General features: G+C 37.6%; 2 protein-coding genes across 7 annotated transcripts; both read left to right on the top strand.

The window, feature by feature from the left end:
- Window positions 2,745-5,558, top strand: LOC107633047. Its single transcript, XM_016336682.1, has 8 exons — window positions 2,745-2,887; window positions 2,965-3,061; window positions 3,136-3,166; window positions 3,254-3,882; window positions 3,948-4,190; window positions 4,335-4,370; window positions 4,422-4,926; window positions 5,032-5,558. The coding sequence occupies exons 1-8, from the start codon at window positions 2,745-2,747 to the stop codon at window positions 5,556-5,558; spliced, it is 2,211 nt and encodes a 736-aa protein (XP_016192168.1).
- LOC107630415 (tRNA (guanine(37)-N1)-methyltransferase 2) lies at window positions 6,268-11,182 on the top strand. Of its 6 annotated transcripts, none has more exons than XM_021118839.1 (12): window positions 6,268-6,429; window positions 6,569-6,725; window positions 6,855-6,952; window positions 7,136-7,240; window positions 7,613-7,675; window positions 7,942-8,003; window positions 8,542-9,067; window positions 9,148-9,267; window positions 9,480-9,638; window positions 9,820-9,926; window positions 10,135-10,209; window positions 10,967-11,182. In XM_021118839.1, the coding sequence occupies exons 2-12, from the start codon at window positions 6,628-6,630 to the stop codon at window positions 11,165-11,167; spliced, it is 1,614 nt and encodes a 537-aa protein (XP_020974498.1). In that variant the 5' UTR covers window positions 6,268-6,429; window positions 6,569-6,627; the 3' UTR covers window positions 11,168-11,182. The 6 variants fall into 6 exon arrangements, 5 of the variants coding, with proteins under 5 accessions (XP_020974498.1, XP_020974495.1, XP_016189014.1 ...); XR_002359320.1 differs by lacking the exon at window positions 10,967-11,182 and adding an exon at window positions 10,316-10,392 and having other exon boundaries at window positions 6,269-6,429; window positions 7,942-8,015; window positions 9,820-9,946; XM_021118836.1 differs by having other exon boundaries at window positions 6,269-6,429; window positions 7,942-8,015.

Here is an 11,625-nt window from a genome sequence, read left to right as displayed (position 1 = left end):
AATATAAAAACAAAATAAAAATATTTATGATAGAGTAAAATTAACAAAATACGTATTGTCCCTGTTTCATATTGTTTTAGGATAGCTAGATATTTTTAAAATGTTAGTGAAAATATGTATTTTAAATTTTAATTTTAAAATTTTGACTATGTTTTGTTTTTTATTTACATAGGACCGAGTCAATCGGTTCAACCAGTGACTTACCGGTTGAACCAATGATCCAGTGACATGATCGGTTCGATCACCGGTTCAGTTCTGACTATGCTAAAAAATAATATTAAAATTAGTACTATTAAAAATATTTCAAATTTAATATTATGAAGAAAAAATAAAAGAAATTTATATAAGGACTAATTTGATTAATTTTTAAAATTTTAGGAATGAAATTATGGTTCTGAAAATCAGATCGGACCGACCGGTCGAACCGATTCAACTGGGAACCAGCGATAAAACCGGTCCGGTTTGCTGCTAATAACCGTCCATCCACAAACCGTTGAACCGGCCAGTTCTTAATAAACATCACCGATTTGATTTAAAAAAAAATCCAGCGTTCTGCCCCTTCACTCACTCACCCCCTTGCCCCAACACACCCTCCTCACACGTTCCTTTTCAGAGTTTTTAGGTTTTGCCCTCAAACAAACCCTAGCCATCTAACCTCCACCACCGCCGTAGGGAGTGAGGCACTACTGTCGTCCGTCGCGTTGTCGTCGTGCTCCAGGTCTCCAACCCCTGTTCATTCTCACAGTCTCACCAATTGCAGCTTCTTCCTTGCGATCGACATTCGCGTCTGGTTTTCGCTGCTCCGTCGCGCTTCTGCCAATGTCAGTCGTCGTGCCCGTTGCCTGATCGCCATCGTCCGTCGCACTCAACTGCTCTTCCTCACACTCTGCCCAAACTGCTCAGATAAAAGGTAATGGCTTCTCTGCTCACTCCTCCACGTCACCAGAGCCTTTGGTCCTGAGAGTCTCGTGTTCGATTGTCACGGCGGAGGGCCATACACCGACGTCATCGATGGCCGGATTCTAAAGTGGGAAGGAGATGAAGTTGGTTGAACTTAGATTGCTGTCACCTCTTCCAATAGGTACCAAAATGTGAACTTGTTTCTAAAATGGTGAACTTTATGTGAATTTGAGGGTTGATATGCCTTAATTTTTGTTGAAAATAGTGAGTATTCAAATCGGTCTAGTTTTTTTTCGGAGATTTATTAGTTTTAGAATCAAAAGTTTTGTATATTGTGTTTTTGTGTTCTGGGTTTGCTAGTGGTAGAAGACTTATTATGAGGATTTGGACACCTTAATGAATATTCGTTCTCTATTTTTTAGGCTGCGTTTGTTTATGAGAACAGGACAAGACAAGACACTGAGAACAGGACAAGACAAGACACTGATGGACAGAGACACAAAATTTTGTGTTCTTGTATTCTGTTTGGTGATAAACTAGAACAAATTATGAAAATCTAATTTATTCTCATTTTTTTTTCATTCAAAAAATTTGAGATAAAAAATATAATAATAAAAAAATATAATTATGAAAAATGAACAAAAATAATGAAAAAAAGAATGAAAAATAAGTTGTGTCTCTTGTTAGTGTCCCCGTGTCCTTCCTGTCAGGATGGACACAAAATACACTAATTCAGTGTCTCTGGGCACACTGTTTCTGTCCATGTCTCTTCTGTCAAACATGATTTTGTGTCTCAGTGTCTATGTCTTAGTATCCTGTCTCTGTAAACAAACACAATCTTAGTTTTGATAAGAACATTGATTTTTTTGGGGTAATTCTGCTAGTGCTACTAATTGGAATTTGAATCATTGAATGATTAGCTCTGTTTTGGATTGAATGATTACTGATTAGTTGATTCATTTTAGTCCTGTTTTTGTTCTTTGTATTGTTCTGTGCTCTTGCTTTGAATGATTAGCTTCACTGCTATGTACTGTGTTGTGCTGAAAAAAATTGTGCTGAAATTGTCCTCAAAGCCTGAAATTTTGATATTTGTATTTTTTTTGTGTTTATTTATAATTTATTTATTATTTTATTATAAAACGGTTTTGTTATTAAATCACGGTTGGACCGGTTGAACTAGTAAACCAGTGAACTAGTTCTTGATTAGAACGGTTCGATGATCGGTCCAGTTTTTAGAACCTAAAAAATGACTTACATTTGAACTTTTAGAGACTATTTTGATTATAAATAACTTTTTTACATGTCAAGTGAGGTGTAACTAACCTGATACGTCAACCAATTATCTTGTGACACGTGGTATTAACCTACCACGTCATCATGCCACATGACACTTAACGTGATACGTCATCATCTAACTAACGGAAGGACCAATTTGACTTGCCTTTTATCTTTCAAAGACTAATATGACTAAAAAAATCATTTGAGGACTAATTTGAGGAATAAATGATCTTTCAAGAACGAATTTAAATATTAATCCTAAATTTATTTGTTGTTTTTTATGTTTAATTTTTTTATTATTTGACTTTTGTAGATTTGGAAGAGATTGTAATACTTTGGTTGATGTAAAATTTTTAATTTGAATGAAATTTTAAGATTTATGTTATAATATTATTATAATTTGTGTATTTAGTCCCAGAAGCAAACCTGTCACCCCAACAGAACAACCTCACAGCCCAAGTCACAGCCCAAGTGAACCAAAGGTGAAGCCCATGTCTCAGCCCAATAAAGCAGCCCAGCAGCCCAAGAAGACAACATCTCAGCCCAAGAAGACAACTGCTTAGCCCATGAAGCCTGTTCCTGAGGCCAAGAAGACCAGTTATCAGTCCCACCTCAATCAAATTCATCATCAGAGGCAGGCAATAACTCACAAGGGACAAAGGACAAACAAACTAGCAGTGGATGCAGAGTCACAAGATCTGGAAGACAAGTGAAGGAAGCTCAACTCTAGGAAGATGACACTGACTCTCATGACTCTTATGAGAGTACTGAAGATGAACTATATAGGCCTCCAAAGGTTGTAGGAGACAACCTCTATAGCAGTGAGAGTGACAGTGACTCTGGGAAGGGAAAAAGAAGTGGAAAAAGGGACAGCAGGTCTGAAGTAAGAGAAAAGCAGAAGCCCCTAAGAAAAGACTAGCTGATAAAGAGATAGACACCGATGATTCTAACTATGAGGGGTCTGAAGATGAAGAAAGTTCTGAGTCTGGTATGTTAATTCCATTAGGGTTACTTGTTTCCTAAATTATTATGCAAATGTTACGGTTTCTAATGTGTTAAACTTCTTTGTTAGCAGATTTAGAAGATAGTGATGCTGCCTCAGATGCTGACTCCTGGCATTCAGAGGATTCTGATAAGGTGTTGGAGTCTGATGAAGAAGCACCAGCTGTGTTCCCTCAGTTCAATGAAAAAACAAAGTTTGGAGAGTTGAAATTCGAGGTGAGTATGGTATTTAAATCAAAGTCTGAATTCATGCAAGCAACTAGGGATTATACAATCCAGTGGGGTAGAAATATTTTGTTTTCAAAAAATGACAAAGTTAGAGTTAGGGCTGTCTGCAAGTCCGAAGATTGTCCCTGGGTAGTTTACTGTGCATGTAATAAGCAAGATGGTTCTTGGCAAATTAGGACACTAGTAGATAATCACACTTGTCCTAGAAGGAGGAAAAACAGAGCTGCAACCCAAACCTGGACTCTGAGTAAACTAGTTCCTAAGCTTAGAAAACACCCAACCATGAAGCATCGAGAGGTTTATGACTGGTTTGTTAGAAAGTGCAACGTCTATCTCAATAGCACTTGCATTACAAGAGCTTTGAAAGCCGCTAGGAAAATAGTTGAGGGTGATGAGATAGCTCAATATGGGTTGGTGTGGGACTATGCCAATGAGTTGCTGACTAGTAACCCCGGATCCACAGTTCAAGTGTCTGTATCCCCATGCCTGAGAGTCCTCCCCTGTTTGATCGCTTTTATGTCTGCCTTGATGCCTGCAAGAGGGGTTTTAAGGCTGGTTGCAGACCCTTAATTGGTCTTGATGGAGCGTTTCTGAAAACACTACATGGGGGTCAGATTTTAACAGCTTGTGGGCAGGATGCTAACAATCACATACTTGTGATTGCTTATGCCATAGTCAGTGTTGAAAACAAGGACAACTGGAAGTGGTTCATTGAGTTACTGTACAATGATCTGGGAGACTACAGGGAGAACAAGTGGTGCTTCATTTCAGACATGCAGAAGGTTAGCACTTTCTTGATTCTGATAAGACAATACTGGGACTATTTTGATTTAATAAAGTAACATTGAGGGATGTATTTGATTTAATGAAGTTATCGTAGGGACGAATTTGACATGTTATCTTCTCGTGTTTGTTTCAACTTGCAGGGATTAATACCAGCTGTTCAGGAAGTATTTCCCAGGGTACACCATTGATTCTGCGTCTGGCATTTATGGCGCAATTTCTCAAAACAGTGGTCCAGTACTGAACTGAAGGATATGGTTTGGGAATGTGCTCGGTCTAGGACAACAGTTGAATTCAACAGAAACATGAACAGAGTGAAGCTCATTAATCAAAAAGCATGGGAATATCTCGAGAAGTGGCCAAAAGATGCATGGACAAAGGCCCACTTCAGTGAACTACCAAAGGTGGATAACATATGCAACAATGCTTGCGAGTCTTTCAACGCAAAAATCAAGCATGATAGGGGCAAGCCGATTCTGACATTAGCTGAGGAAGTAAGAAGAATAATAATGAAGAGTATTGTTGACAATTGGAAGAAGCTAGAGAATTATCAAGGGATTCTCCCCCCTGTTCAGCAGAGCAGACTCGAAGCCATGACAGCGTTGTCTAGCCACTGGGCTCCTCAATGGTCTGGTGATGAAAAGGAAGAACTGTATGAAGTTCATGGCTGGCCAACCAATATGGTGGTTGACCTGGGAAAGCATACATGCAGCTGTCGTTTTTGGCAACTAACAGGTAAAAAATTCAACATTTAGTTACTATAATTTACTTTTATGCACGAGTTTAAAATAATGATTGGTTTCTCTATGTAAGGGATGCCGTGTATGCATGCAATCTCAGCTATACAGGATAAGAATGACAAACGTGCTGAAGACTATTGTCACGACTGGTTGAAGATGGAAGCGTACAGGAAGACTTATTGCTTCAATGTGAATCCAGTGAAAGGTCAGGATCTGTGGGAAAAAACTCCACACCCAGCACCCGTCCCACCACCATTTAAGGCAAAGCCTGGAAGACCAACGAAGAAAAGGAGAAGAGACAAAGAGGAACAACACACTGGGTCAAAAACAAAGATGAAGAGGAAATACAACCCTATCAGATGCATGTATTGCAGTGAGATAGGACACAACAAGCGAAGCTGCGCAAAGAAGAAAGCAACTGAAGCTGAGGAGCATGCTAGGCAGCTGCAGCTGCAACTAGCTCTGGTTGCCCCTGCTGCAGAAGGGGCTGCCCCTGAAGCAACCACTGTTCCAGCTGAACCTAATCCAGCTGCAGCACCAACACAGACCCCGACAGTTATTGATGTTAGCCAGTGTGACAGTATACCACCAACACAAGAAACACAACAGGTAATCAGCCATATGTGATTCATTTTAAACATTAGCTATTTCATAACTCTCATTTATTTAATAAGCTAAATCTAAATCTAGATGTACCATTAATTTGTGTAGGAACAACTCAATGCTAGGCCATCCAAGTTAAAGGTCATTAAAGGGAAATAGTCTATCTGGGTTCTCCGCTGTCCCAGACTTTCTTATCGCAGCCTTCAACCCACATAAACATGATTCCTCATGGGGTTTCCTCCGGCTTCGCATTGAGGCGCTGGAACCATTACTCCTGTTCGAGAACAACGACACACCGCCACCACGACCTCCATTTCCGGCCTCCATCGTTGCCCCAAACCACCAACTTGAACACGAACCCAGCTATATGGCCATCTGATTGATGAAGACGACCTATTTATCGTGGAATTTAGGATTATGTTTCAAACACTTAGGGACTCATTTGAACTGTTTTCTCAAACTTACCTTGTCAGCAACACGTCATCACACGTGGGCCTCTTCCACGTTGGAGGCTAACCACACACATCAGCAACAGTTAGCCATGTCACCAACGCAGTTAACGAAAGGACAAACGTGATTAACTCGTGTAACTTTCGAAAACTCTTTTGATTAACTTTATCTTTCGGGGACTAATATGGAGATCGAGGTATCTTTCGGAGACGATTTTGAGTATTAACTCTTTTTAAAATTTTGGAACGAGACAATAAGCATGGCCCCTAGAGTTAGTTAGTACGCCGTTTTTTTAATTAAACAAGCACAAAACGTAAAAGCCCTAGAATAGCCTCGGACTCCATCTCTTCACGTCTCTACAGTTATTCTTCGTCGTTTCTGCAGAGTCATAGCGTCGCCGCCGCTGCTACAAGAGCTCTCGCCTCTTTTGTTCTCGCTGTGAAAGGTACACAATGTGTCCCTATCTGTTATGTTGTTCTTTTCATCCTGTCCTATTTAATCTTTCATTGTTAATGGGCAACGAGTGTATTTGGTGCAATAATTTTGTTAGGGTGTCTAAACTAGTCTGGTGTTTCTGTCTTTAGATAAAGCTTGATTTTATTCTACCACTTATATTCATCAAGCTTAATCTTGGAACTGCACGATGTTGTTGGATGAGAGCGAGTTTGATGTCCACTTGAAGCTTTGGGTGCTTCGAATTCCTTGCCAACATTGCAAACTCGCCACTCGAATACTCAATGGGTATTCCCCTAATTCTCTCTCTGTCTCTTCATTTGTGTGTGTGTGTGTGTTTTTTTTTGTGTAATTGTGCGTTTTGCAGCTTTTATATTCCTAATTAGAATTTGAGTTTGGTTGGTTGTGATTGTGCAGTTACATGCTTGATAAGCCCCGGGTCAAACCCATCACTGAGGACCCGACATGTTGTAAAAACCGTTACATTATTCTCTCCGAGAAAGTTCAGAACCAAGGTATGAATCTATGTTTTAGTCCATGAATGAGTTGAAATTCTGCACTGATGTTCAGGTGTGAGCTTGTGAATATATATAATTTGTGTTCATGAAAAGTGATTATGAATTGTTATTTGTTTTGCACTATTTAATAATGAATTTTGGTGAACTTCTTGTTGCTGACTTGATTTGGATGTGGAGCAGATTTATCTGATATTCCGAAGGAAAAGCTCGATGAGCTTAAGGGCTTGTGTGAGATTGAAGTTGTGCCCTACTCATTAACACTAGGGTATTCATATTGGAGTGCTGGTGAGTGCCACTGTTCTCTTGAAGCATGCTGCATAGTCTATGGCAATTATTGCATGGGCCATGGAATTCAAAAAACTCTTTGTTAGGACTACATTAATTAGATATTAAACAATTAAAATTTTTTGTACTTCAAATTCACTATCAACTATCATCTCTTAAGTATTGGCATACCAAGTTTGCATGGACCAATTCTTTCATTTCCGATCTGATTTCTGGAAAACATGCATCACTTTTACATTTATGCTAAGTAGTTTTCACAGGATCAGCATTCATATGATGCTCTCTTTGTAATGATTGAATTGTTTTATATGTTGCCCCTTTCTTTCTTCCTGCTCATGTTTATGACCACCTGACAAATATCTTTGTTGATAGATCATGTGCTTAAGCAGATACTGCCTGCTGGAGTTGAGGTTCCCTCATCCTTTGAAACAATAGTTAAGTATTTATTTCATTTTTTTCCCTGGTATCTGTCTTGTATGGCTATATTACTATAATGATTCTGATTCTGATTTTGATTCTGATTCTACTGTTCTTTGATGTGTGTATATCCATCCAATTTTGCATGTTCTTTGAAATGAGCTAAAAGCATATTCTTTTTTAGTTGTTAAACATTTATTCTTTCAGGGTGGGATTGTAACTTCTTAAATTTTATTAGTTGGTCAGTCACTAATGCTAAGCTAACATTTGTCCTTCTAATGCAGGTCAAATTGCCCATTTAAACCTACACGATGAATTACTTCCCTACAAAGATGTTATTGCAAAGGTTATTTTTGATGTATGTTTTCTTACTTCCGGCTTTAGTTTTAGCTTTTACTTTTCAGTTACCTTTTCTATTTACATCCACTAGATGAACTAGTCACACTTAATTGTTAATTGTTAGATCCTTCTGCCCTTCTCATCTTCGTCTGGAATAGCACTAGACCAGCTTTTGTTTAGGTATATGAACATAATGCTTGCTGCAGTATCAAAGTTATGAAATTTATGATGCGTCCTTTCTTTGTAACATTTTTCTATTTTGAAAAGTAGGCTTTGAATCCTCTGTTCCATTGGATGTGAGGGCCTTATTTTATTGCTGCTGTCTTCATATCTCTGTGTTGCTTCATGCTTGTATGAAGCAAACTGAATTTTTATTTTTACCAACAATAGATAATACAATAATGTCTGTATGTTTGAATGGCATGGCCTTTGTGACATAGACGTCCATTCAGTTATTCATCCACAAACTTGGTCTTTATAGTGTCAAGCATATTGTTTTATACATATTTCTCCTATTATTGTTCATGTTTTAACTATTTATGCAGAAAAACTATCCAAGAATCAAAACCATTGTTAATAAAGTGGGAACCATTACAAATGAATTTCGTGTTCCAGAATTTGAAGTTTTAGCAGGAGAACATGATATGGTTACAGAAGTGAAGCAATATGGTGCCACTTTTAAGCTTGATTACAGTTTGGTTTATTGGAATTCTAGATTGGAACATGAACATAAAAGATTGGTTTCTCTGTTCCAACCTGGAGAGATCATTTGCGATATGTTTGCGGGTATAGGTCCTTTTGCAATTCCTGCAGCCCAAAAAGGATGCCTAGTCTATGCAAATGATTTGAATCCAGATAGCATTCACTATCTGAGGATCAATGCCAAAGTCAACAAGGTCGAAGATCGCATATATGCATACAACACGGATGCTAGAAAATTCATCTCCCAGCTGATGGAGGTGCCAACTTCTGATGTTAAATTAGAATGTAATGTTCCATGTCTGAATACATGTGAGTCATGCAATACAAAAGATGATGTTGAAACAAGTGCGGAAACTGCCTTGCTAATTGGTAATATCTTTACAGGATATAACTGCAAATACTGGTTTGGTATCTTAACATGTTACCTAACACTGATATTTTTCTTGCAGTTGATAGAAAGGGCATAGGAGATCGCAATAACAACAGTTTAGAGGATGTAGAATGTCCATCAAAGCATGATGATACATCTGTAACTTCTGCTAAGAGATCTTCTAGTAGTTCCCATGAAGGTATTCTTGATACCACTGTGACACCCCGAGGATATCACTAGTACAGTGGCTACCTGATCTTATAGTCTCAAATTAATTCTGCAATTTCTGTTCTGGAAATAAAGAAATTTAACATTGTTGAACAGTGCCCCTTCTTAGTGAGAAACAATTAAAGTATTCAAAATACTCTTAAGACTGAAATTAAAGCCTGATAAAGTTGTTTTTGTTTACAGAGAATGGAAAGACTCATGAAACTGATAGCTTTGAAGGTGGCGGGAAAAGAGGAAGCCAAAACAAGAGAATGAGAGGTTTCGAGTTCACTGACACAAAAACTTGGGAGCATATTGACCACGTAATAATGAACCTTCCAGCATCAGCTGTTCAGTTTCTAGGTACAGATGTAGTGATGTCATTGGACGTAATGTAACTTATTTTTTTTAAGGAACTTTCGTGTAAGACTCTTGTTGTCTTCCTATGCTAGGAGTTTCATAACTCATTCTTTGCTTTGCAAAAAACTCTCATTATCTTTGAGATTTATTGGCAGATATCTGACTTAAAAAAATGTTCTGCCAGATGCATTTAGGGGATTAATCCAGAGGAAATATTGGAAAGGAAATCTACCATGGGTCCACTGCTATTGCTTCATTAGAGCAACTGAAACTCCAGAGACGATAATAGCTGTGAGTTCCTTCTACTGATGGTATTTCCCATTTTCTTTTTCCTATGTTTGGTAAGAATATCAATGATTTCATTGATTTGTGGTATTTACAATGTTTTGCCCAATCGGGTGGCTTAGGAGCCTGGATTTTGTAAGACAGTTCGCAATGGACACTGATCAAACTCTTGCTTCACTTATTTAGACAGTTAATTTTGAACTTAATTTTGCAGGTGGCAGAGTCTGCTTTGAGTGCCTGTATACAAGACCCAATATTTCATCGGGTTAGGGATGTAGCTCCAAACAAGGTATCAGTATTCAGTACTATAGATCACTGCTGTTCTTCTATTTGATTTGTGTTTGTAGAAACTATAAAATATCTGTATTCATGATCTTTTTCTATTTACTTTGCAGGCAATGTTTTGTTTAAGCTTCAGGTTGCCAGAAGCATGCTGTAGGGAAGATGATCAATAACAAGAGCATGTTTTCTTGATGCTGCTGAAGAGATATTAGGTTTGAATGATTTATTACTCTAGTTTTCTGGGTATAACAGGGCCATGCTTGTGTGTAGATCGATTCAATTCCGTGCCATGCTATCTGACTCAGAAAAGCATAGTTAAAAGTGAAAAATCAGCAAAAAGAATAGGTCACTCTTCACATTGTTTCCTTTTCCTCTTTTCCCTCTTCACACACACACAGACACACACACACACACACACTAACTCTAGGGGCTTGTTGATTCTTCTAGAAAGAAGTTCTTAGCTTGCCTAATCATATGTTGTGATGAATTGGTGACTGTTTTTGAGCAATGATTAAAGCTGTAGATATTTCCCCAGTTATATGAGAGTTAGTATTTTACAGCATCCTACTTTATGTTCTCAAGCTTTCCTTAGTGATTGATAAACAATGTTGGGATTTAAGTTTGGGCAGTGTTTTACTTAATTATTATGCTCTGTTGTGTTTCCAACGCTATTGTCCTTTCTTATTATTAGGAAAGTTGGAGTTTTTGTTCTTGGAAGTTATATGAGAACTCTTATCTCCATACTATGCAACTGTCTTTAGTAGTTATTGCTCTCAATTTGGAATTATGTGCTGTCAAGGACCAAAAAAGAAAAGAAATTACGAGTAATTATCAAGTTTAAGCAAATAAAACTTTCACAACTTATCTTAGTCACTCTCTATGATGAAAAAAAGCCTAGAAAAAGGAGTAATATCTTATTATCTCATATTGCTTTATTTCTTTCGGCTGAAAAAATATATAACTAAATCTTACATGGTATGCATACTCTCTGCTAATGGAGGATTAGATTTTGAAGCAGGTCAAAGGTAATCCTCAATATTTAAGTGGTCTCAATTGGTTCAGATGAAAACGCAAAATAATAAGAAAGGAGAAATCAAAGATGTGGGAACATAGTGGATTATACAAGTGGACTAGTTTATACTTGGTTTATCATAGTCTATTAATCAGAAGCTCCAATTCAAAAGTTCATGCATGCTTTTAACAATTATTTGTTGATTCGTTAATTGTTGCAATTTGAAAAGTTTTCGCAGTTGGAAACAAGTTAATACCGCAATGAAACAATTTCCTAATCCCCTAAGTTTGGAAGATAGCTGTATCAAGTATTCTGGCCAATTTGAATATCTTCATAAGTGACTTTTCTTAATTTTTTACTTATGAAAATTATAACATTAATGTTTGATATAATTTTTAAAATTAAGTTGTA

Source organism: Arachis ipaensis, chromosome B03, assembly GCF_000816755.2.
Source record: "Arachis ipaensis cultivar K30076 chromosome B03, Araip1.1, whole genome shotgun sequence".
In the NCBI taxonomy this organism is placed as follows: domain Eukaryota; kingdom Viridiplantae; phylum Streptophyta; class Magnoliopsida; order Fabales; family Fabaceae; genus Arachis; species Arachis ipaensis.
This window is presented reverse-complemented; position numbering and strand designations above follow the sequence as displayed.

Excerpts from the sequence above, each read along its gene's own strand:
- LOC107630415 (XM_021118836.1), top strand. The coding sequence starts at position 6,628 with ATGTTGTTGGATGAGAGCGAGTTTGATGTCCACTTGAAGCTTTGGGTG. Across the intron at positions 6,726-6,854 it reads GCCACTCGAATACTCAATGG|TTACATGCTTGATAAGCCCC; the intron begins GTATTCCCCTAA and ends GTGATTGTGCAG. Across the intron at positions 9,927-10,134 it reads CTCCAGAGACGATAATAGCT|GTGGCAGAGTCTGCTTTGAG; the intron begins GTGAGTTCCTTC and ends TTAATTTTGCAG.
- LOC107633047 (XM_016336682.1), top strand. The coding sequence starts at position 2,745 with ATGAAGCCTGTTCCTGAGGCCAAGAAGACCAGTTATCAGTCCCACCTC. Across the intron at positions 3,883-3,947 it reads GATCCACAGTTCAAGTGTCT|AGGGGTTTTAAGGCTGGTTG; the intron begins GTATCCCCATGC and ends GATGCCTGCAAG. Across the intron at positions 4,371-4,421 it reads TTCAGGAAGTATTTCCCAGG|TGGTCCAGTACTGAACTGAA; the intron begins GTACACCATTGA and ends TTCTCAAAACAG.